The 26,784-nt window shown below is 40.6% G+C and overlaps 2 protein-coding genes across 3 annotated transcripts; one reads left to right on the top strand and one right to left on the bottom strand.

Annotated features, from left to right (window-relative positions):
* The first annotated feature begins 1,061 nt into the window (after positions 1–1,061).
* On the top strand, positions 1,062–10,943 carry LOC143109472 (N-acetyllactosaminide beta-1,3-N-acetylglucosaminyltransferase 4-like). Of its 2 annotated transcripts, none has more exons than XR_012983875.1 (2): positions 1,062–1,294; positions 6,054–7,404. XR_012983875.1 is itself a non-coding variant. In XM_076272216.1 (2 exons), exon 2 carries the CDS (start codon positions 9,798–9,800, stop codon positions 10,824–10,826), a length of 1,029 nt encoding a protein of 342 aa, XP_076128331.1. In that variant the 5' UTR covers positions 1,062–1,294; positions 9,715–9,797; the 3' UTR covers positions 10,827–10,943. The 2 variants fall into 2 exon arrangements, 1 of the variants encoding a protein (XP_076128331.1); XM_076272216.1 differs by lacking the exon at positions 6,054–7,404 and adding an exon at positions 9,715–10,943.
* Positions 10,944–18,266: 7,323 nt separating this feature from the next.
* Positions 18,267–25,161, bottom strand: LOC143110323 (cartilage intermediate layer protein 1-like; the record flags this gene model as incomplete). Its single annotated transcript, XM_076273202.1, has 7 exons — positions 24,859–25,161; positions 24,247–24,287; positions 23,812–23,881; positions 23,510–23,524; positions 23,144–23,315; positions 22,217–22,329; positions 18,267–18,301 (listed from the first exon to the last, which is right to left on the bottom strand). Coding segments are annotated over exons 2-7 (417 nt in total), but the record flags the coding sequence as incomplete, so codon positions are not given.
* Between the last annotated feature and the right edge of the window lie 1,623 nt (positions 25,162–26,784).

Here is a 26,784-nt window from a genome sequence, read left to right on the forward strand (position 1 = left end):
TCCTGCAGCTACGCTGCTCGGACCCCTAATAAAACTTAAGAAGAACAATAAGTGTGCTTGCAAGCACACTTAATAATAAGAAAACTTAAGAAGAACAATAAGTGTGCTGCTTTGCAAGCACACTTAATAAGAAAACTTAAGAAGAACAATAAGTGTGCTGCTTTGCAAGCACACTTAATCATTGCCTGTATCACAAACAAAAACGAAACAATGCGTGGAATTTATCTGGGAATAGGTTACTGAAGGTAGGGGCAGCTATCTCGCTGGTGTGTTTAATTTGGTTCCTTGGTTAACATAATGTAGGCTACCTTGCACAAAAATGCGTCTGCTAATAAACTTAAACATAAACACAAACAAACGTGATCTCCTGTGGAATCCTGACTGCGCCTTCAACGTTAGCCTACTATTATTTGTTGACATGAAACCTTAGCGAACGGCAGCTGTTCCTGAAGTTCACTTGCGTCTTTTTTTTTTTTTTTAATTAGGCAACTTTTTTTTGCAGTGGCGCTTGATTTCCAGCAGCGGCGCTGCGCCGCTGATGAATACATTGTAGGGGAAACACTGTAGTGCTTTACATTACCCTTTTATTTGAAGCATACTGTATTTTCTTTCTTTTATATCTTGTAACTAGTCAACTAAGAATCTATCAGAAATAAACCCTATCTTTTGTATTTGTTGTGCTGTGTGTATTTTACCCGGCCACATATAGGCTACTATATATATATATCTATACTATATATATATATATCAGTGCCCTCAAAATGAATGTGATCGCGTAATGACCATCAAAAAACGCATGTTAAAATTTTTCTAGAGGCCTTTTGCCTATCACCACGTGTGAAATGTTAATGTTTGTAGAACAGAATGTTACCAGGCCTCTGAAGGACTTCCCAGGAAAGGGGGTAGTTTTAATTAAAAGATAATAGAAGCTGACCAGACCTGATGAAGGCCAAATCCTCATCCTCCCTTTCTATTGCATATTCAAACTGGGTTGGACCTAGAGGTCACTCCTTCTTTTGTTTGTAACATAAAGTTAGTATACACCTCTGTGTAGTTAGAGATACGGGTGAATCCTCTTGGTGAAACTTGTGGCTCTCCCTTGATGCACATCATTGTAAAGAATAAAGCCTGTTTCCTGATTGACCATTCATCCTGACTGAGTTTCAAGATAACTGGGGTACATGAAAATTACCATCAGTTTTATGGAGGTTCCAACCGTGAGATTACAATTTTGGATTTACTGAGATTCAAGTCTGCTAACATCTTCATCATCCTGGTTGACAGCACTCTTAAGGTGAGCATTTGTGTTTTCTGGTGGTGAGATTCTGGTGAGTTAATCCCATAGTCATCCTGATGAGGATTGACAGTTGACCTCTTGGAGGATATTGGGCTCCCACTCTGGAAGCCATATTGGGCGTTAGAGCATTCCTGCTCTGGAAATGGCCATACGCACTGACGAGTGGTCTCTGTGAGATCTAGTTGGGCTTCTCTGAAGCCATATTTTGGGTGTTAGAGCATTTTTCCTCTGTAAATGGCCATAGTACTGACAAGTATACAAGTGGTCTCAGTGAGATCTAGTTGGGCTTCTCTGAAGCCATATTTTGGGTAGTTGGAGAAAAGGGCCACTCTCCTGTAAATGCTACTATATTGGGGACTGCTTGCCTGGGGTCTCTCACCTGAAACAATAGTATAAGAATATGCTGCTGGTCACACAGGATGTAAGAAAAAGATATTTGGCTTACAAATTGATATTTGGATGAATTTACAACTAGTTTGAAATTGAATTGATATCTGAAGTTTAAATTTAATTATTTGAATAGTGGAAACTGGTCACGATATGGAAAAACAGGATTCATGTGTTAAGGTTCCTTTGAGTGTACAGATTGCTATGGCTATGATTGGGGATGAGACAGAGCATGCAAAACTTAAGGCTGATATGGTTAAAGATGGCTTCCAACAGGTTTGGGGAGTCAGAAAAGCTAGTGAATGGATTCTCGCTCTTAAATCTGAAAAGAAACAGAGACATTATTCCCGCTATCTTGTTTGTATGTGGACAAAGAGATCACAGGGATTTTTGACAGAGTCAGATGGTAATCCTACATCTTTGCCTAAACTGCGAAAGAAAATGAAAAATGCTACTGATAAGTTGTTGAAGGTTGCTGAGAACTTAATGGGAACAGTCCCAACCATTGATGTAAAAGATCCCAAAGGGATTGCAGATTATACACGACTCATAACCAAGTTAGTGATGAAAGTTGAAGAGGCTGCTGCCCAAGTTAATGATAAGTGTGGACAAATTGCTGCTGTGATGGGGGCTAATGAGCCCTCAGCCCCTCCCCCACCTTTTGTGAAACAACAGGAGAGTGTGTACTGAATTCAACCTGTAGCCACCCCATTTACATCACAAACATACCCTCAAATGGCTCCCATTAGGCCCATAACACCCGCAGACACCGCTGGAGGTCAAATGATCCATGGCGTCAATTTGACTTACAAAGGACCTGGCCACCGAGGTACTCTGGGAATTGGCACTCCTATGACACCTGGAGCTCTAAGCCACATTTTGCAGTCCTTACCGCCACTCAACACACAAGACCCAAATGTTGATTTCTGGGTGAAATTGAAAGATGCTGTAATCACCTTTTGTCTTGAATTCAGTGAAGTTGTTACTGTGATAAAAGCCAAAGCCCCTTTGAGCTATGCCACACGCTTGTCTGATGCTAATTGGCCTAGGGCTACGCCTGATAGTGATGCAGCCTGGGAAGTGTACTTAGCTGATTGTGAGAACATAACTCAGGAAATCTTAGGAAGAGGGCATTATTCATTTACCTCTCTGACTGCTTGCACTCAGGGACCAAGAGAGTCTTTCACCTCCTGGTCCACTCTGTTTGCAGAGTAACACAGGACATTGGCTGCCTGCTGTCCAGACACACCGGATCTTGGGTCTAGTTTTATAATCGATACTGCTGCTAAAAACATGAATGACAAATATCGGCAAATGTGGAGTTTAGGCCTCCCTATGGTAGAAAGCTGGGGAGCATTCTTAACTTGGGGACAGAGAGCTGAAGCCAGCATTGCCCAACTTTCTGGTGATACATTTAAGATCTCAGCAGTGCAAAACCAGCCATTCCTACATACATCAAACGGTAGAGTGACACTACCAGGTTATTGTCATAACTGTGGCAGGTGAGGCCATTGGGCAAAGAAATGTAGAAATCCACCATACAACACAAATTGACAAATTTTCAGGAATCTAACTTGGTCATATTTAAACATGTACCCCTTTCTTTCTTGGCCATATATATGTTACATGTCGTCTATGTTTGTCCTGACCTGTCTTGTTACCCCTCTTGTCAACAAGGGCCCCAAATGAATGAATGTGTGTGCTGGCCAGCATGTGTGAATGTGGAAACTTAATTCCAATGGTAATAGCTTTGTACCAAGGGGAACTTTTTATAAATGTAACACAGATTTAATTTCCTTGGTGATCTACAATCACAGTCCTGTTTTTATAATGTTACTCTAGTCACTTAAAGCTGAAGATAATAAGTTATGTACTGGTTTTAGTTGTATGCTTCAGTCTAAGAGCATAGAGTCTGTAACTTTTTTTGTTGTTGCTTTAAAGCACCTAGGCTATACAGATGCTGGTAGTAACTAATATCATTTCTATACTTTCTTTGATTTGATTCTCTTTGACTTTGAATTTTATTTTTGTTATTCTGTTGCACCTTTTATTTCTTTATTTTACGGTTTATTTCATTTGATTTCCTTTTCAGTTTGTCCTGACTAGGAATACTTGTTGCTCAGATGATATGGTTACAGATTTCCCAATTCCATTATAGATGCTAAGACAACAGGAGGATAATTTTTATATAATCCCCATTTGAGCCTTTCCTGGCTGTGTTGTTATTTATTTTTTTTTTATTTTTTTTTTCTCATTGCTTTATTTTCTGATGGTTTGTTTGCTTGCTTTAACTGCTGATATATTTTAATTTCATTAGAAAGCGGGTTGAAGTTTAATTTTTTATCTTGTTTGTTTGTTTGTTTGTTTTGTAATTATTTATTTCATACATTTACAAGCTTTGCTCCTAGCCACCCATCACCGGATGATATTTGATGTCTACAAGCAGAATCTTACCATGTTATTTCATACAATGTAGTTTGTTTTGTTATCAGTTTCGGAGGCGGATCTGATGGACAAGGGTGTGCCACCGATCCGAAGGGGGATGGTTGATGGTTGATGGTTTTTAACAATGGTGATGGTGATGTGTGTAGATAGCCTGTTACATTATAGGTTGAGGACTTGGGCTCCTCAAGAAACTTTACTTCTCAAGAACACTGTTTAATAGATTTGGACGAGATGTTTTGTTACCACTGTCATAAGAAATGTTTACATTATTACTAGGAATTCTGTTCAAGCCTCAAAGTTCATGTACTGTATTGTTTGCATGTTTGGAGGTATAACTGAGAGGTCAAGACAGACCTGACTGCAGCTGACGTCATCTTTGAAAAATGTTGAACTCCACTAAATGATCATTTGCTTATTAGTACTGGAATGACAGCTAAAACTTCTTGCTCCAAGACATGTATTTTCAAGATCTGTTTACAGACTCTGAAGTCGCAGACCCAGAGACATCCTAGGTCCGTGTACCTTCTGTTCATTTGATTTTCAAATTCGAAACGAAAATTGAAAATCGAAAAACGACCTTATATCTGTATTTTTAAAAAACAAAATAGGACATTCCCTCGTGTTTTTGTTTTGGATATTAAACTTTGTATCCCCAAGACCGAAATCCAAAATCCGCACAACAAGAATGTGAAATCGGCACTTTCCTTAATTTTTCATTTGGCCTATCCCCGCTAGGCTGTCCTACATTGAAACCTATGACGTTTTAATTAGAGACATGTTTGTAAACAAGCTAACTTACGCAGAAATGTCAGCTACATTGTATCAACTAGGAGCAAGGGGAGTGGAAGCCGTAGAACGCAGAGCTGGGGAAAATCGGACAACAATTCACTGGCCTAGCATGAGGCACGACAATATGCATTTGGGCTCCTCTGTTGTTCTGTATGCGCGACTAGCCTATCGTTGCCTGTATTATGTTGGTATAAGGGAGAATAGTAATGGAGGAAGAATCTAGAATGAGCTAATTGCATTGGGGCGGGGGTGTGGGGGGATGCACGTGATAAGGCCTAAGGAAGCATAGGCTAGTAGCCAGCTGACCAAGGACGTATTTGGTTATGGTTATGATAATGGTATTTCGCAGATGCTTCTGTTCAAAGTGACATACAACTAATTTATATTTATATTCATATTGTAACAACTGAGGCAACAAGGTTCAAATCAGTACATTTATTGGGTCAGGAGCGGGGAACACAGACAGGTCAAAACATCAAACACACAAGGCTAGTCACTAACACATGCACAATACACGAACGGGTAGTCACACACAACACAATTACACAATACAATAGGCCTACTAAAACCGATATATCACATTCCAACATGCACATATGGCATTATGGGAGTCCGATACAACGAGTCAAACCCACCGACGTTAGATTTTTTTTTTTTTGCAGATTAAACTGTTAAGCTAAGCCTATACCTACAAAACATAGGCAAATAAATGCATGATGTCTATTGTCTTTTCAGTGACATTTCCCCTCTTTCTTCGAAGGGTGCACGCAACCTTAATCCCACTCCCTAGCACACCTGGACATAAATTAGGCCTACATATCGATCAAAATGAGAAGCTTGGAATGTTCTGGCGATTTTTTTTCTATGTGCAGATCACTGTCCTTCAACATCACCATCTTGCTCCCTTTGATGAACATATAGGCTAGCAATTATCCATTCGGGCAGTGGCAAAAAAATGCTGTCAGCATACAGTAGCTTGTTGAGTGTGTGGTGGCCTCGTGTGCCTGGGTTTTCATTTTTAACCTGAATAATGACTAATTGAAATTACAATATTGAAATTCAAACCCTCATTGTATATTTGATTATTTTTTCCACAAAATGCTTCAATATTTGTGTTTTATTTTTCTCTGGGAAGTACTGTTTTAGGTAAAGGTCTTCAAATCCGTTTTTTGATCACTGTTTCCACCTTGAAAATCAAATGAACAGAAGGTACACGGACCATCCTAACGACGCATGTCTCACTTCCCCCGCTGGCTTCTCATGGTTGGGACAGAAGTGTGATGGATGGGACAGAAGTGTGATGGTGGAAGACACAGCTTATCGAAAGGGGGACAGCCCTTTGATCTGATATCCAACACCACCCCTGAAGACCCCAGCAGCACAGTGTTCCTGGGAGAGCAGCATTTGGAAGTCTTGTGTACCATCCCACAAAAGGACCTTGGTCAGAACATCACGAGAAAGATTGGATCAATTTAGAATAGTGGACCTGCTGTGGGCAGAATAACCCCCAAAAACAGCAAGGATCCGAAGGTTCCAGGTAGTCGACCCTGACCTTCAGACTAGAGGATTTTATTTTGTTGGTATACTTTAACTGGAGAAGGAAATATTGAAGAAAAAGAAGAGGAGTGTGGGGGAACGCCCCCTATTAATAGAGCCAAGCGCTGCCCTAAGCACATTTTTGCACACACATACACATCCTAAACATTGTACACCACATGAAAGCAACCCACCTGTGATTTTATTCTATTGCATCGTGCACCACAAGAAGAATGGAAACTGGCTTTGGTTGCATTTTCTTAGCTGTTTCTATGGTAGATGATGTCAGTCTTTCTACTGTTGTTATTTTTATTCTCCCATGATCTGTAACTTCCTTCCACACCCTAAAAGTCCTCTGTTTGTTATAAGCTGATTCATATTTTATGTGAATAGTTTAATTATTCAAGTCTTTATGACTTGAAAAGGGGGATTTGAAAGTGTTGTGAATCAGCCTCATTTCTGTAGATGTACATACTGCGTACTTCTTATGGTCATCTGTGATTTTTGTACCCATGTGTATCCTGTGTGTGTCTTTGGTCTGTATGCAAGCATCCTTTGTTTATCCTTGAATTCAATGAAAGCTTGTCTAGAGGCCTTTTGCCTATCACCATGTGTGAAATGTTAATGTTTGTAGAACAGCATGTGTCCAGGCCTCTGAAGGACTTCCCAGGAAAGGGGGTAGTTTTAATTAAAAGATAATAGAAGCTGACCAGACCTGATGAAGGCCAAATCCTCATCCTCCCTTTCTATTGCATATTCAAACTGGGTTGGACCTAGAGGTCACTCCTTCTTTTGTTTGTAACATAAAGTTAGTATACACCTCTGTGTAGTTAGAGATACGGGTGAATCCTCTTGGTGAAACTTGTGGCTCTCCCTTGATGCACATCATTGTAAAGAATAAAGCCTGTTTCCTGATTGACCATTCATCCTGACTGAGTTTCAAGATAACTGGGGTACATGAAAATTACCATCACTACTCACAAGAATAATTCTTCAGAGGCTGCACCATATAATTCATTTTAAAACGTAAATGTAGATCTAATTAGAAAAAATAAATAATCCATAAAGCTATTTTAAGTTAGAATAAAAAACTAAGAATGCAGTGCCTATTTTAGAGATTGGTTTTATTGTAGGTCTAAATCAACATGTGAACTAGGCTTTGTTTATTGATTAGCAAACTGTGTAACCGATTGGCTGAAGTAGCCTGAGCTATTAATACTTGGGAAAATATCCTTTGAACAGACATCAGGAACCAAGATCAGTGAGGAACAGGAGTTACCTCCACTTACTTTACTCCTAATTTGCTGTGCAAACAGTCATTTCAGGGTCTCCGATGACGTGTCCATAATACGCGCTGGCTGCGTTTTGAGGCTAGTGCAAGACGGCGGGGCTTGGGATTTAAACATGGAAACAATTTCATCATAGATTGCTTTCAGGAGCTTCTGGGAAATGGAGTTGCCTTCATTTATTTAGAGAGTGAATAAACTTATGAAACAGAGAAGTATCGGAATGTAATCCATTGATTTCAACAATGTAACTGTATTCTAAATACCAACTATTTAACTTGTAACTGTAACGGAATACAGTTACTCATAATTTGTATTCTGAATACGTAACGCCGTTACATGTATTCCGTTACTCCCCAACACTGAGGATGCGTTGCCCAAGCTCCCACAAAAAAGCACTATTAAGAGGATCCTGGTAATGTTTATGACAGTAAAAAGTTCATCTTAAATGAAATGAAGGTCACATTAAAGGGAAAACCATTCTAGAAGTTACGCTTTGCCTCTGTCAGGACTTAGTTCTTACCATTTTGGGTCATATAACTCTATCTCCAAAGGAAATGATCAGACACTCTCCATATACCAGAGGAGTGATTATAGGACTCAAACATCTTCACAGCCTCTCTCTCACTTTCTCTCTCTCACACACTAGGTGGATGTTGCTGATATGTGTATTATCATTGATTGTAATTTCTTACTGATTTGAAAGGTGGATGAATCCCAAGATAGGCTTTGCGGGGCTACACATTCTTGTTATTTTCATTCTATAGGACCATCTACTTACTAAAGGTGCAATGTTCTAGTAGTGGAACTTCATTCTGTTAATGGATATGGTTTTAGTTGCTTGGCAGATCCAAATCCAAAATGATTTACAACATACTGTACATTATAAAAACATTACAATAGTTTACAATACAGTGTCTTATTAAAATGTCTGTGTCTTTGAAATCTGCTGTACTTCCTTGCATTTTAAATTTCACAGGAATTTCATCAGAAAAATAAATCTCAAAATCAGTGTTCTACTTTTGATCTAAAATCAAAAGTCTGACAAACAAAGCGTTGTTGTAATAGGTTTGTATCACATTCATAAACAAATAATGAAATAACAAGTATTTTTTTAAATTTTGGATTCTCAATTGAATCAAATGAACGAATCATACACAGACTATATGCGTACCTCAATCTTAGAAATATTTAAACCTTTTAGTACTCCATCATTTGCTTGACAAATTAAAGGAACACGCTAACATTTTGGGAAATTAGCTAATTCAGAGTCTACTCCAGAGTTAGATAAGATGATGCATATCCTTCTCGTCTCTGAGCATGCAGTAACTCAGTGTGACGCACTCACTGTTAGCCTAGCTTAGCATAGCTCATTGAGATGGGCAGAACCAATTAGCCTTCAGCTCCCAAACGTGATAAAAGAACTCCAACATGTTCCACATTTACATGTTTTGACTTGTATACTTACAACATAGGCTACAAATACCAATGTAAAATGAGACCATGATTTTCTATGTTCTCATTCAGGCAAAGAACTACTACTTGGGTGGAGTGATTTGCACGTAGCACCTGAAAAGATCCGGTGTTACTTCAGCAAATCCCAACTAGCAGTGCTTTGCCTGAATTAGAATGTAGTTCTAAGTTGTACATGCTTAGAAAAGTCATGTGTCTCATTTTAGATTGAAATTTGTACACATTGTAATGATTCTAGTCTCAACATGTAAATAGGACAATGTTGGAGTTATTTTGACACTTTTGAGAGATAGCTAGTTGGATCTGGCCACCTCTGCTAAGCTAGGCTGATGGTGGAAGCAATGATGTATGACTGGGGGCACGGTGATGTGCGGCTGGATGTGCATTGCTTCACAGTAGTGCTTAACACGTCCATGTGATGTCATGGTAATGGCCACTTAGAAATAATTGTTTTGTTGTCATTGCCTCTCATTTGACCTGATCATCTGCTTTGCCTCTCAGCATAAAGATGAAGATGACAAAGAGTTCAGTCCTGCTGGAGTAGGGCCTTGGTCTGTGTTGTGGCCTTCCTCTTCAGCTGTGTGATGTTCAAGAGGTACCACTACCTGGTCATCCCGCTGGACTCCAAATCATCACCTTTCCACCAGACACACACACACCCTCTGTTGTCCAACATATTTCACAGTGGCACTCCCTCACCACCAGTGCCCCCCCCATGCTCTGGCAATGACAGCACAGAGGTCATTCCATCACACCTGCCCCAGTCATACCAGGAATTCTTACGCTACAGACATTGCCGGACATTCCCAATCCTATTGACCCCTTCACCTTGTGAGGATGACCTCTATCTACTGTTGGCCGTGAAGTCCACAGCTATGCATGTCGACCGCCGTGCTGCAGTGCGGAACACCTGGGGTCACGCAGGTAAAATCCAGGGTCGACGAGTTAAGCTGGTCTTCCTGATGGGCCGCTCATATGACCTGGTGCAGGGTCACGACCTTCAGCCACTGCTGCAGAGGGAGAGCCATCGCTATGGGGACATCTTGCAGTGGGACTTTGTGGACAAATTCTTGAACCTGACCAGGAAGGAGGTAGGATTCCTCAGTTGGTTCTCGCGTATGTGCAACAGCACGCAATTTGTGTTAAAGGGCGATGATGACGTGTTTGTGAACACAGAGAATCTGGTTGAGTTCCTAACAGACCACAAACCTGTGAATCACCTGTTTGTAGGATACATCCACGACCCTGAGTTGCCCATCAGAGACAGAAACTCAAAGTACTTTGTCCCTGTTGAGATGTACCCAGCCGGTAAGCTCTATCCACCCTTTCCGAGTGGCGGTGGATATCTGATGTCACAGCAGACTGTGTTGGGACTGGATGTGGCGGCCCAGAAGGTGAAGCTGTTCCCACTCGATGATGTCTTTTTGGGATTGTGCTTGCAGAAAATGGGTGTGAGCCTCACACACCATGGAGGTTTTCTGACATTTGGCATCAGAAATGACCTAAAGCACCCCTGTGTATATCGTGAAATCATGCTGATGCACAAGATGAACCCAGTAGAGATGCAGCTCATGTGGTTGTTGATGCAAGACAGTCCACTATGTGGAAGTTGAGAGGAAACACTTTGAGCCTGTGGAATGACAAAAAACTAAACTAAAACTATAAAGTCTCAAAAATGTCTTTAAACAGCCTAGGGGGGACAAATTCTGATGGATAGGCAGGGAATTTAATTTGGCCAATTATATCCTTTAGAAGAGAAAGTGACACATATGAAATAGCTAAAGACAGTAGGGTAGCCCTGTGTTCAGCCCCTCCTACATTCTTGTCTATCAGCATGAGTAATCTCATTCAACCAAGGTTCAGATTAAGATTTAGTTCTCATGGTTTTGAGGGAGCAACTATATCCAAGATCTTTTTGGAAGTGGACTAAAGAAGTGAGATAATTATTTACAGTCAAGGGGTGTGCTTAAATGAGTCGCAGTAGCATGTTTCAAAGCACTTGAGGATTGGGTAGCAGACATTGGAAGGATTAAAGGAAAACTCCAGCGATTTTTCACACAGATCTCTGTTTCTCCAGGTCACCAAGTAGTAAAAAAACAACAACAACTAGAGCAGCTAGGGCATCTTTAAAACCATGCCCCCAGAGTGTAGCACTGTAGTTGTTTCCCTTTTTCTTTGTACAGACAGTACTCAGTAACCTTGAGAAACTGAGATCTATGTGAGAAATCGCCAGAGTTCTCCTGTGTGACAATAATGGGAATCTCACTCACTTACTGTTATGACCTTACCAGGTCTTTCTGGGCCCTGCCCATCGTGTGTGCCCATGTGTCTCTTTCCCTCTCAGTTGCAGCAGGTGAATAGCCAAGGTGTACTCAGGTGTAAGAGGCCTGCTTTCCCCATTCTGGCTGTTCTCTCCTCCTTTCCCAATATTTGATTTCTGTTTTGCTTTACGTCCCCAAGACACTGACTGGCTTTAAGGGTCATTCACACCAAGAACGATAACGGTAACTATAACCATAGCGATAAAAATGTCCACACTGAACAATGATAAACATTGTGTTAATGAAGGTGACAGCTAAAATTTGATGTGTTCTGATTGGCTATTAGCTTTTTATCGTTCTCAAAATCGCTCTGAAAGTGATCCCCAATGATCTCGTTCTTCATGTCGTTATAGTTTATGTGTGAACGTTGTCATTCATATTCACAAGAATAATATTTGTTTATAATTATCGTTGGTGTGAATGATCCTTTACACTTTTGTTTTATCTGACTTTCTTAAAGGAACCATATGTAAGAAATGTATTTCAATTAATCATAAAATGGCCCTGATATGTCACTAGACATTAAGAAATCATGTTAATTTCAAATACTTATATCACTGACAACAGTAGTCTGGCCAGGTTGTTGTCATTTAAAAAGTGAAGTTGCAACCCTCAACTCATGTTGATGTTGTGTTTTGTCATGTCATGTGTTTTGGCCTGATGTGCCACCCTCCACCTATCTACTAATCACAAAGTCAGTAGTGTTTCGGCATTCGGGTTGGCAACCTCAAGTCAGGGGGGAGGGCATACACTGCTCTACAGTCATTTGAAAGTGATTGCAGTACCAGTTTTGGCCACAATCTTACATATGGTTCCTTTAACATTTTTATTCTTTAATAAATGTACTCAGGGTGCGATTTGTTGGGGGGGATGGTTAGGATTTCCCCGCCTCTGGTTTTCCTATCCCTACCTCTGCTAAATTATTTTTATCGTCGGGGGGGACAACATTTATCCCCCTCTTCCCCTCATATTAATTAATGCTACTTCATATAAGTAAAGCGCTGCAACGTGAGAACAGGGCCCACTTCCCCGATAACGACGGAGACACGCTCTTAAGAGGGTTTTCTACGATTCATCTTACGATCGTTCGTTTGGTTTTTCCGACTGTTTCCCGAACATGCTCGTAGCGTGAACGCGCGTGCACTGCTCTTAAGATGCTCTTAAGGGGAGCTGTCCACGTTAATAGTTCTGAAATATTCTCTGATTTGACGGTGATGTCAGGTGACTGCACGTCACAGCTATAGGCCTACCATTTAAACTTCGGATCTACACATTAATTCACATCAATACGAAAATAGAAACACTTTGACATCTGCATGTAAGCATCCCAAGTAGGTTATATAGGCCTACCACACAGAGACATAAATAATTGTAATTATTTTAAGATTAGATTGTTGCACCATGCAATAATTTTTCGCGGTGTCACTTAGGCCTAAGAACACGTTTGAAGATAAGAAAGAAGTCGAGTAAGAAAGAGAGGAAATGTGTAGGCTTAGATTTTGATGCAGTAGGCTACAGACTAAACCACATGTTGCTTTCTCTGCTTTTTACCTCATAGGCCTAATAAAATATTCACTTAGCAAAGATAATGTCAAACTATTCTGGCAACGTCTCGTTTCATAACTTGATTGCATTTTTGTCCGCTTTTCATCACATTATTATGACCATTAAATGTAGGCTATTTTGCACGCTAAAATCTGATTCATCACAGGTAAACACAATAAAGAATGGGAACGTAAATTGGATTATGTATTCTAAGTTGTAATTCCTCTGTATGTCCTGTTGGTGACCTCAGTGAGAAGTACTGTTAAGACGCTCTTAGCCGGTAACGAGTACTCTGGAGCACTCGTAGATCTACGAGTGTTTTCACGACGCTCTTAAGCTACGATGGTTTCGGGAAACAGTCGGCAAATCTTAAGACGTTCGTAAGAGGGACTTTACGACGCTCTTAGGCTTAAGATGCTTTCGGGGAAGTGGGCCCAGTCTAGTAGGCTAGCCTACATAATAATCTGACATCAGAAACGCACCGTCACCGTCAGCACTGATGCTGCTGACACAGTGGCTGCGTGATAACTTAATTTGGCCTTGATCGTGCAGGACATTTCAGAATGTCGAGTGTGTAATCCATCATAAATGGCTAGGTTCAATGGAAAAGTTAGCTGGACAAATTAAAAAAAAACGAGAAGGATTCAGTGAAGCATAATAATGTTTTAGAACCTTCAAAATTAGAAAACTGATGCAACTGAGATGGAGGACAACTGCACGTAGAGTAGAACGTAGGCCTATTGTCCGAAGGAACTTACATTAAATGAGGAGATATTTGCTGAATGTCACAAAAAGTGTTACAGAAATTGCTTGGCATCGCTTATTCAATGGCTCTCTACCGAAACACCTATAGTTTGCGGAGGACGAACGAGAAAGCACTCGTTTGATAAATCAGCCAGTAGTAGACAAATAACTTTTAGAAATAATCTGTACTGCAAAAACGAATGTTGGTGGGTATTTAAACTATCTAGCGGGTGTTTTAACAGCTGCAAGAAATATAAGCTTCATGGTCTTTATGTTCTGGTTAGTAAATTATTTTCATAAAACTTCAAGTTGCCCTATAACTTTACTCTCCAAACTCTTCACTGCACTTCACTTCACACAATAAACACATTTATTTTTTCAACTTTTGCAATATTACGCACTTGGCTACTGAACGCAAATCAGCAGGAGAGAGAATGCACGTAGTCTACGCAGCGTGTAGCGCAATGTGTAGACTATTTGGTTGCCAACTAACACTGTTAGCCAATTCACTAACTTAAAGGAGAATTCCGGTGTGATATTGACCTAAAGTGTGTTGAAACATGATACCGAGTGTGAACGTATGTCTCATAGCCCATCTCGGCTTGTCCCCTGCACTCCAAAATCTGGCGCTAGTTAGCCGATGCTAACAATGGTGGTGCTCCGGCATCGGCCTAGCCATGCAAATAAATCACTGTTTTACACCATTTACGAGGCTCAATGTATCTCCACACTTCATTGGTAGACTTCCAAGGGCCCTGACATTTAAAACGAGACATTGAGAACTTTGAAAAAGCACTGGTAGTTTACTTACAAGACGATTTATACAGACAGGTCCTTCACGAAGTTTAGCGTTTGCAGCCATCTTGAATTTAGTCACGATAAGTCGAGCGACGAGTAAGAATGAACAGGTATGATAAGGGATCAGATTTCAAAAATAATTCTGTGGAAATGCATGGATTCCAGTTGCTGCTACTGGAAGAAACTGGAATCCATGCATTTCCACAGAATTATTTTTGGAATCTGATCCCTGATGAGAAACCTGCCTTGGTTACCATTTAAAGCCATTCTAGCTGTATAGAAAGCCTGCAGGAAGATTTAGCTCGATTTGCGCCACTTCTCATTAATATTCAACGAGCTAAGTTGCTTGACTGTAATTGGCAAACAGCTAGTCGGTTTTGTCCATAACATGACAGCTATCAACTAATTTGGCATGAACTTAGCTTGGCTAGCGAGTGCTAGCATTGTCCAAATGGTCATAAAACCTGCTAGACTAGCAAGTGCATTAAACCTAATAACACTTCCTTGAGTTTACGATATCGTTTTACTTACGGACTGGGCACTGGTCGTAGACTGGTCGTAGTTGATGGTAGCTGTTATCAACTAATTTTAGCTTCATTGCATGAACTTAGCTTGGCTTGCGAGTGCTAGCCTTATCCAAATAGGCATAAAACCTGCTAGGCTAGCAAGTGTATTAAACCTATATAACATAGTGTAGTGAGAAATTCCAGAGTGTATGTATTTAATCACCCTAGTCTTTGATCATGCCAAACCCTTTGTCGACCAAACTGCTCTTGTGACCTTTGTCAATCAAATGCTCACGTGACCCATTGTTACTAGACGGTCATGAGAACCGCATGAGGACATGACGACAATTAATCATTTGATGATGAGTCCTTTCCTCTTGACACAATCAAAGAGGGTGGGCTACGCTTTATTTTTAAAAACATTTTTTGTATTTTCTTTTTTATTGCAAACACCATTGACATTACAGAAAATGCAACAATACAATGACATGCACAAGAATACTACATCAGACAGACAGATGTACATTACACAAACACATACTGTAACTTAACAAGACACAAGACATGATTTGCGTCCAGGATGATCACAGATATGATTATCAGGGATGAAATTGATGACCGGAATGACAAGAAGGGGGGATGGGGGGGTGCGGATGGTAGCTCTGAGAGTGTGAATGAGGTGGTGTTGGGATGGGGGTGTGGGTGGGGGGGTAAGGGGTAGTGAGTGTGTGAGGATGAGTGTGTGTGTGTGTAAGGTTGGTTTGCTGTTGGGCCAGGAGGAGAGTAGCTGGAACACAGAGAGGGAGGGTTTCAAAGGAGAGGGGTTGTAATTATTATTCTGTTAGAGATGAGTGTAATAATAAGAATAACTGATTGCCTGACTGATTCACAACCTGGGCACCCATTAATGGCCACAGTTCCACCCGGCCCCGGCAGTTATGGCGATGAGCTGACAGAGGGGAGGACCTGCGTGCCACCCATCCCCCCAGGCCCCCAGCATATGCACACGTCCCCCACTACCACGACCAACCACACCTCGCCCCCAGAACTCCACCCAACACGCCACTCTTGACCTAAATATGTATGTGAATGGCTAGGTTGAGAGCTCTATCTAGTGTGTAGCATTAAAAGAAGTGGGCATGCATGGTGAATATCTGTCAGGATTTCCCCATGCACACCACACTTACCCTGTGTAAGATGTATGCCTCCTCTGAATGTGTGCATTAAAATAAGTGAGGCATGCAGATAGACACCTGATGAGGTATCTACCTGCACCTGGGTGGGCTACGCTTTAAATGCAGAGGGAAGACGCAGCTCTAGAGGTTCAGTTGGCCACCGCCATAAGCGATGAGCTATGCTGGCCTCCGAGCTCGTATAGTCTAACACCATTGTTAACCAATAAACGTTTCACCATGTTTTCAGTTTTCAAACCTGCCTCTGTCTGTTTGCACTCAATTTTTCTTACAACAATAGCACTTACTTGAGTTGACAATAACGTTTTACTTACGACTGGGCACTGGTCGTAGACTGCCGCGATGGTAGCCTATACTGCTCCAGGCTTCAACAGCAACGTTTTTGCAAAGCCTGTGGTATTGTTCCAAAAAATAAACTGAAGCCATTTGATCCTCAACTCAATTTTACCCACTGAGTTCTTGGGCAAAATGCATTGTTGAAGTTCTATTCGTGCATAGCGCACAAGCCTGTTGACATTCAGCCATCCTTACATACACAGAGCTAGACAAATTCTGTGGGCATGGTCTCAACTGGGCGAGCTCATGAATAGTAATGAGCTCAATCAATTCCACGTCAAACTGAAGAGCTATTGCAATTGGTCTGATGTCTCCGCTTATTTCTTTTCAGTGGCTAGAGCTGACAGAGGTAGCTGTTCATTATCACATTCTCGACACATATGGACCTAATGTATTTAAAAAAATACAAGTAAAAATGATTGTGTGGCAGGGTATCTTTAAGGGCCGTTCACACCAAGAACACTAACTATAACAATAACAGCAAAATGATTATCATTCTAGGTAATATGAATGACGATGTCCACAGATAAACTATAACTATAACAACATGAAGAACGATATCATTAGGGATCACTTTCAGAGCGATTTGAGAATGATAAAAAGCTGACAGCCAATCAGAATCCATCAAATTTTAGCCATCACATTCATCAACACGAGGAGAGATTTTCCCTATCGTGGGTCAGTGTGGAAGCTTTTATAGCTATAGTTATCTTTATTGTTCCTGGTGTGAATAGCCCTTAACACTTATGCACACAACAGCAACTGATATCTTGTTACACGCACGTAATAACAGATGATATACATGTTTCCTTTCTGATATTAAACACGCCTTCTTTGAGAAGTTTGAACACAACACAACAAACAAACAGGTTTACAAACGTGGGTTTTTTTCATGATACTTTAATTTTTACTTCACATGCTTGTTGACTTTTAAATGATCAATACAGCACAATAACAACAGCTGTCATTGCTGTTACAGAAATACATCTCATCAACACAGATCACTGCTACACCAGTGTGGGAAGTCCACTTTAATGCATGTACTAATGGTCAATCAAACCCTTGGGTCCTCAGTGGGAGACTCATCCTTCCAACAGCCAGTTCTTCCTCAACAAGGACACCCAAACCGGACTTTGTAGTCCCGGCAGTCTTGTTTGGGCCCGTTCTGGCATACAAGCCCAGTCGTCGGAGAGTAGCTGTACAGAGAGGGGTGGGGGTATAGATATGTGCCAGTCATCGTACTTATAGAGCGAGACATTAATCTTATCCTATGTAATGGGATGATTTCCCATTTTAACACTTACAGCCCTGAAAAGCCTTTCTTAGGTAAAATCAACTAAAGTATTTGTTTGTCTGTTTTAAACTCAAACTCCAAGATTAATACTCACACTCTTGCTGACATATACAAGGGAAGTACATTGTAGTAAAATAAATAAATAACTATATTTTGAAAATAAAAAAATCCCTTACTAGAGGAAGTCTTGGCCAGTCAAGGTCGCGGGCGTGTTTGTGTCCACAGTTCTGCTCTCAATGGCGATGGGATTGGCGCAGATCTCTCCAGGGTTCGCATTATGCAGGTTGGTGAGCAACTCCCAGTCACCCGTACCGGAGGGATCATCACGATCGTACCACTTTGTCCAGCACACTGCACGAGAGCACAAGAAAGGAAATCTGGTTTAAATAGAACGTCAGATGTGTTGTAGCAGTTATTGTTTTAGTGTACCTATACGGACCCGGTTGGATGAACATGTTAAGATGTGCATGTGAAGGTTTTACACATGTATCAAAGTTGAATAAAGAGTTGCCCTGTTGGGCAGAAACAATATATTCAGGGCCAGATGTACGAACGCTTTTGCGAGGTATGTACAAACAGGCCGCACTGAGGTAAAAGCGCAAACTGCCTGTCGCGGAAGCTGAAAATGGCAAATTGCGTTTTTCCGTGCCATGCTTATGCATTCATGGGAGGGTCAAGGGGAGAGTGGGAGCCAAACTACCAGGGCCGCCACAGCGTGGTGAGCTGTAGGCTACAACATTGAAAACACATTGATTGTCAAATAATAGACGGTTTATGCGGGAGCAGCAAAAAAGTGCACCGATTGAAAAACTTTTCTCCCACATATGATGAGGGTGCTGATCTTCAGTCTGAATCGCCAGGTTGCTAGCAGTGGAACGTAGCAGAGGGGGCGGCAATGTAATAAGGTAAAATCTGAATCTCACCATGTCACCAAATCAGGATCAATTACCTCGTTTCTGCGCAATAATACCGTCCTATCACGGGTTGGTATGAGACAGGTCACGTTTAAATGCACACCTCACAGACGGCATCATATTCAATAGCTAGTCCTATTTCTGTATAATAGCCTAATAACATGCTTATGTTACTAGAAAGCCTAATTGCTTAATTGTAGGCTACCGTTTTTCCGCAAGGCAAGTTGTTATTTTGTTTTCCATGCGGTCCAGAAAGTAGCAACGTTTAGTTCACCCATACATTGAGACCAGCACCGATCTGCACGCTGCAGCCAGGGGCTTCTGCGAAGGTAGCACACAGTCGAAAGTGGCACACAGTCTATGAATATGAGGGCGACATATTCCTATTTCGCCCAGGGCGCAGGATTGCCTTACCCCGGCCCTGAGTCTAGCAGCTGTGTTTTGTACTATTTGTAATCTGGCAATGTTAGATTGGGTCATGCCAGTGTATAAGGAGTTACAATAGTCAAGCCTTGAGGTGATAAAAGCATGGATAAGAATTTCAAGGTCATTGTGAGATTAAAAGGACTTTACCTTAGCTATGGTTCTGAGCTGATAAAAACTGCTTTTAACCACACTACTGGTTTGTTTGTTGAAATTAAGTGAGCTGTCCAATAAAACGCCTAGATTTCTGACCCCACTGCAGGTTGGCAGACAGGAGACCAAGTCCATTACTTAGACTGGTGACAGAGCCAAATAAAATTACTTTGGTTTTACTACCGTTTACTTGAAGAAACAGTAAACAGTATCTTTAGTGAACCGGTTACATCAGATGTGAGTGGTAAGTACAACTGTGTGTCGTCTGCATAGCAGTTACATTGAATATTATGCTTCTGCAGGATAGAAGAGGCAGTATGTAGAGAGAATAAAAGAGGACCTAAAATTGATCCTTGAGGGACACCATCTAATTTGACTGAGAAGGTTCTATCTTTCATATAAGAGGTGAACCAGCTTAACACCGGGCCCCCCAGGCCAACTGTATGTTCCAGGTGTTTTAGTAAGAGGTCATGGTCAATCGGGTCAAAGGCAGCACTGAGATCAAGCAAGACCAGCAGAGTGCAGGAGCCAGAATCACCTATGCACTGAGAGAAAGTGGATTAGAACATTATGTCCAATATTCCAATATGTGGTTTAATGTTCTGCATTTCTCATTAGTGGGTCACTTTGATACTAAAAGTATGATTCTATGTAATGACTGTATGATATCTGTACTGTCCCTGTGTATATCTGTGTGTGACTGAGAGAGATAAGCAGGAATATTATGACTTGTGTTTCACTGTTCTGCATGGCTGCGTCAGTAGCTATCTGCTCCGGATTGCCAGGCTACCATTAATCAGGGTCTGATTGAGTGTAGTCCATGTGAGATGGGATGACCAACGCCATCTCCCGTCAGCCTGGAAGGATACTTAAACCCTAACTATTTCCTTGTCTAGTTATAGCAGCTGATGGATCTTTAGGTGAAGTCATGCTGTCTCTCCCTTGATGCGCATCATTGTAAATAAACTCTGTTCCTGATTTTTCATACTATTGGTCTGACTGGGTCTCTATTAAATCTATGGTATCAAAATTACCATCAGCACCTTTAGCAGGGCAGACTCTGTGCTGTGCGGAGCCCTGAAACCAGATAGAAATGTATCCAGAATATTAAAATTGCTCAAGAAAGACGAGAGCTGTTCAAATACCACTTTTTCTAGGATCTTGGAAATGAAGGGCAGCTTAGATTGGCCTGTAATTTTTAAAGTCAGTAGGGTCACGGCTGGGCTTCTTTAGCAGCGGTTAGACAATAGCATGCTTAAAGCTAGAGGGGACAACTCCCTTTGCTAGGGAGCTATGACTATGGCTAAAATGAGGGGGCAGATGATAGTAAAAACATCTTTAAAAAGTCGAGAGGGATAGTATGTGGGCTTCATGTGAGAGACCTTAGACAGCTTGGAGGAGGACACTGGTGTGTGCGGAAAAATCAGCCTTGCAACTTCATCTGACTGGCCGCCAACCTCAGAGTCAGAAGTCACAATCTCTCGATGTAAAAAATTGCTTTACAGCACTACACACATACACGCCAGGCACTATAACAAGGTAGTGATAGAGTTTCTCAGACATTCGTCATGGCAGAGCTGGCGAATAGAAGCACAAAGCGAGTACACCATTGTTGTAGGGACTGGGTAAGAGGAAACGGCAGACTGACCTAGCACGGTGTGTCTTAAAATTTGTATTCTGAAGCTGTAGGGGGAGCTCTGTAGAGAAACTATGAGCAAAATGCGAGAAAACAGTGAAGAAATTGAACAATTGACCCTGAATCAATGCAAACATCCACTGCCCTTTAAAGTGGAACTTGGCAACTATTTCAACTTAATAAACCTGTTTAGAAATCATTCGGATGGTTAAATGACCTGTTCCGGTGAAAATGGTGACTTTCCCCACTCCCCTATAGGGGACGCAGGCAGAAAACCAACCTTGCCACTTTGGGACTACCGTCCTAGTAAGAGAAGTGAGAAACAAGAAACTTGTTTTAAAGGGACACCAGGCAACGTTTTCGTGTTAATTAATCATCTTCGGAAGTTGGTATATGGTTAAATGACTCATTATGGGGCGAATGAAGGCTCTCTCGCCCGCCCCTACTGCCTGTAGGAAGAATATCCCACTTGCAAGTTTGGTGTATCCTACCCGCCGACCGAAGCAGGATCAGTTTACAGCACAGAGGCAGGCTAACGAAACGCTAGAGATTGTTGCAAACGTGTGTATAATGGCAGAGCCGGCGAAGAAGCAGCAAAAACCCTTGACGGAAGACGCAAAGAAAAGGAAAAGAGCTTCAGACCGAGCGAGGGGGAGTTTCGTAGAGAAAAAGCATCAGGCTTGCCTGGTGTCCCTTTAAACTCGTGTTTCTTACCTTGTAACATTCACATTGTTCTACAATGTAAACAAATCCATGTGCTTTATTGTTATTTTTTCCACAGTTTGAAATAGCATAATGCATGACTTCTCCAGCACAGGGGGAAATATAGCTAATCCTGCCAAGTTTCCCTTTAAAGAATCCTTGGACAAATAAAAATTTCTGTTATAATCCACTATTCAGAAAAAAAGGTGTTAGCCAGTGAAAATACACTCCTCCATGTTTCTAGACCTGTAGAGCAACATGTTGATTGGCCAGAATGGTATGTGACTTATTTGGTCTAATGTCCCATCTACACACAGGAGATGGGTAGCTAGAGGACCACAAGGACAACATAGATGAATGTAGAATTTGACAAATGGAGTACTATATTAAAATCACAGACTGGGACTAATAGGAATGGTTGTCTACAGGTTCACATACTTTTCTCTGTGCCACAGAATGGAGGGTGGCAGATGAAACGGACTTTGTAGTCCCGGCAGAAGCATCTCTCCTGATCTGCGTTCTTACAGATGAGACCAGTGATTTGATCATTCCTGTGCCAAAAATAAACCACCATTAAACTGGATCGTTGCCAGCTCAAAAAACATTTGTTATATTATAAGGAACATTTTTACTTTGTTTATTATGTTTTATGTTTATAATTTTGAATACCCATACCAGCTAATATATATGCAACAACTAATAAATCGTAACACCCCCAATTATGAAATTCTGAAACAACAATGTTTTTTAATACTTCAAAATAACATTTGCTAAATGAACCTTACATTTTTCAGTAGCCATAGGTGTGTAGATTTCAACAATATCTGCTTTGGTTCTTAATGGGAGCATCTACTGCCTGAAATATCAGATTTTGTTTACCACGCTCGGAGTTATAGTGCTGGCCTGATGGGTCGCCTACTTACGCCGTTTCAATGGCACATGAACGGTTAGACCGAGAATTCTCGTCATGAAATTAAAATGCCACTGGAGCTCCAAGCGGTTGTGTACACGCAGCCTTACAACACTGTTTACAGCTCTTCGAGTTACGGTAAAATGTCATTTTTTGGTACATAGCTAATTTAGATACACCTATGGTGTGGGTGGTTGCGTTTCTTTAGGAGTCCGCCGTCTTTGTTTGTATAGAAATGGATATTAAGTGGCACATACACGCAAGACGGCGGAAATACAGGATCGACGGTAATAGGGGGAGTTCCGATAGTTTTTTAATTGAGACAAGGCATTGCCCTTTTCAGCAAACCATTTGTGGTGGGGTGTACGAAGAAAATGATTGTATTATTTTTGAATACATATGCTTACATTACATTATATTATATATTGTATTACAATGCTCTTGTAAACACTCACGCATAAAACACGTTGCCTGCATCATTCAGGCTGATGCCATCCACACTTGCCACCTCGATGGCAGTGGCATTGGGGCACATGGTCTTGGGGTACTCCATCTTCAGGTCACTGACAGTCTCCCAGTCTCCAGTTCCAGTTGGGTCATCACGGTCCATCCAGTCTGTCCAGCACTCTAATGGAGCCCAAAGCGTCTGTCAATTCCCATAACCATAACACACGATAACAAATAACACACAATGACAAAAATGCACATCTCTTGTATATGTTTTATGCACTGTGTAGTGTGCAGACACTCATAGAGTACAGAGAGTGGAACTTTACACAAACACACACACACACACACACACTGCAGGTTTTATCACTTACTGATGTGTTCAATGTCTGTGAAGATGAAAGAAAAGAAATGAATGTTAACACAAATATAAACAACACTAACGGTGGAATGATTGGTAGGTTGAGAAAACATTTTTGGTGTTCCCCATGGTTCCATTTGAAGTACTTTATGTAATTGAATAACCCATTATATGTGAAAAGGCATTCATTAATTGACTACATATCCAAAAGTAAAATGAAACAGTCATTTTCTTTTTACTACTTTCAGCAGGACCACATTGCAGACCAACTTTCTTTTAGGCATAGATCATACCATGGTGGTATACGATACATACATGAAGGCTTGATCAGTTCCGGCAGAGGTTTTATTTGTGCCAAAGAAACGGCAACCAACGCACACACTACCTGGAACCAAACAAAATCATCACCTGAGTTTAAAACAACATTCAGTGTGGGATATAAACAGTTTTCAAAAACCAAGCAGTACCATCTTCACCAATACCATAGTAAAAAGCTTATTTGGCCTGCTATGGTCGCAATGATTTGTTTTGGGATGCTATGCTGTATTTGGATTGGTTGAAATACAAAATACAATACAAATACAATACAAATTGAAATACAAACACATCACAATATTGTCTATGTGACGTGTAACAAAAACTCTACTCTTACTTGATTATTGTAATAATGAAAATAACTTGCCGGACTTAAAATACATTTCTACTGGTGTAATGCAAGACTATTGGAAAAAGAGGGGATGGATTTCATACCAGCAGGATCATGGTGAAAGGCAGGTGAAATCTCAGATACTCTGTGGGGGAGATAAAAGTAATCTATAAGAATGGTCTTTCTAATATATGGAAAGAACTGGGCGTTGCACGATTATTTAGGCCTACATGATCATTTGAGATGCCGGTATATGAAACACAAGTAACAGAAGTAAAATTACACTACATTACTGTTCTTGTTACATTGTAAATATATCAGTCTGAGTAATATTCTGGTACACTCTTTTACACTACCCTTACTTGAGCTTAACAAATGAGCAATGACAAAATAACAGATTTTTTTTATTGTGCTCTTATGTACAATAAGGGACTCCCAAGTGCAATAATGTTTTTAACACTCATCAGTGTTAAAAGATCCATGTTTATTCATTTAGCTAGTTATCATCTTTAATATCAATTATTTATTTACCTAATATCAATTATATATCTAACCCTTGTCTACACCACTGCACTGCGAATTAGGTTGTATTATTTGTGCACTGACATTAAAGACATTCTATTCTGTTCTATTATATTATATGTATGCTATTCTGTTCTATTCTATGTTATGCTATTCTATTCATTTTCTTTTATATAAGAAAGAAAATTGCTTACCTGTAAGTCAGAATAAGGACACTGTGGACATGTACTGCCCAAGACACCCTGTATTTGTGAAATGGAGTGGACTGCCGTTCTTTTTTATATGCTGCAGACACACACACACACATACAAAATACACGCACACGTAACACACATAACACACATAACACGCACATACATACGCACCCCAGGCGATAGGCAGGATATTTTAAAATACTTAGGTGAAAGGAATCCACATGTGACCCAGTCAGAGATTATTAACAAAAATGCATTCAGACATTTTGTTTACTTGTTTGTTTGAACATACTGTAAGACAGACACAGAGTCACAAACATACCAGCACACTGAAAGCTGCCCTTGATTGCGTGCATACAGTATGCTATAGGGAAATGTGAGACATGGGAAGTACACTCTAACCCTCTGTAAGACCCTGCAATTCTGAATAGACTGGGATATTATAACTCATGATTGTTTTGTTTCACCAGCCATTTGAGTATCATTCACAAAAGGACTGTGTAGAAGCCTGTGGGAATTTGGGTCAACTCTGGTATATGGGATATCTCAGGGCAGCTTTGTTTATAAAAACCCTTTGTCACACTACCCTCCCATTAGGGGAGTTGGACCAGTTTAGACATTTTAGCTGCTGTTTAGCTGCTTTTTTTCATCAATGACAGTGGATTTTTTTCCCAAAGTCGGTGCGATTGTTTTTTTGTTTAAAACATTTTAAAATTACCTAATATCAACTGAATCAGAGGAAACAACACGTTTGATATATTATCAAAACACCCATGCTCTAAACACCCAAGATCTTTTCTTTGTCTATTCTGGGAAATTGAATTTGGGTCTCCTGCGTGAGAGTCAGGAACCTTACCCCTAGGTTACAAGTGACTGGAAGACTCAAGTGCAGAGACAAATTCAGTTGAGTTAGTTCTGATCAAAAGTTCTTTACTTTAAGGCTATGCAGAGGTATCCAAAAACAAGTAAGAGTAATCCAGGCACAAAGGAAAAAAAATCCAGGCAGTCAATCAATCACTCAAATCCAACAGAGAAGTAGCAAAAAGGTACAGGGAAAAAAGGTAGGTGGCCACAGCTCAGAAGTCAGATCGCTTTCAACTTACAAGGTGCCGTCAAGTATCAATTCAAGACTGAGCAAAACACAAAGGATCAGGCAGCTTATATAGGAAGGTAAACAAGGCTCAGGTGGACATAATTCCCTAATTGAAAATTAGACATGTGACTAATCAAGCACGCACACAGAGTGACCCACATGGGCAAAAGACATTACAGTTCAAAACAAAGTCAACCTGCACACTGAGGACCCCACATGGCAAAAGGAGCATTAAGGCCTATTCACACCAAGAACGATAACTATAACTATAACCATAACGATAAAAGCGTTCACACTGAACAACGATAAACAAAGTCTCTTCTTGTGTAAAGGCCCATTCACACCAAGAACGATAAATATAACCATAACGATAAAAGCGTTCACACTGAACAACGATAAACAAAGTCTCTCCTTGTGTTAATGAATGTGACGGCTAAAATTCGATGGGTTCTGATTGGCTATTAGCATTTTATCGTTGTGAAAATCACTCTGAAAGTGATCCCCAACGATATCGTTCTTCATGTCGTTATCGTTATAGTTTATGTGTGAACGTCGTCATTCATATTAACGACAACAATATTTATTTATAGCTATCGTTATCGTTCTTGGTGTGAATGGGCCTTTGCAGTCCAGAAAGTCCTGACACTATTCATAGATATAATTGAGCTCAATTTAACATCAATGAAAGATTTGTCCATTTTCGGATATTTCTTAATTTGAGAACTAGCCCTCTTTTTGTCTCAGGCCAACTCTAATTTAAATTCAACGTAAGGTTGTATGTATGTAGGTAATTTAGCAATGAGGTGTAGTAGACAGGCAAGGCTAGAGGAGAT

Source organism: Alosa pseudoharengus, unplaced genomic scaffold, assembly GCF_046254945.1.
Source record: "Alosa pseudoharengus isolate Yale_2024_CS ecotype anadromous, Long Island Sound unplaced genomic scaffold, YU_APseudo_1.1 YU_APseudo_1.1_scf_7, whole genome shotgun sequence".
Taxonomy (NCBI): domain Eukaryota; kingdom Metazoa; phylum Chordata; class Actinopteri; order Clupeiformes; family Clupeidae; genus Alosa; species Alosa pseudoharengus.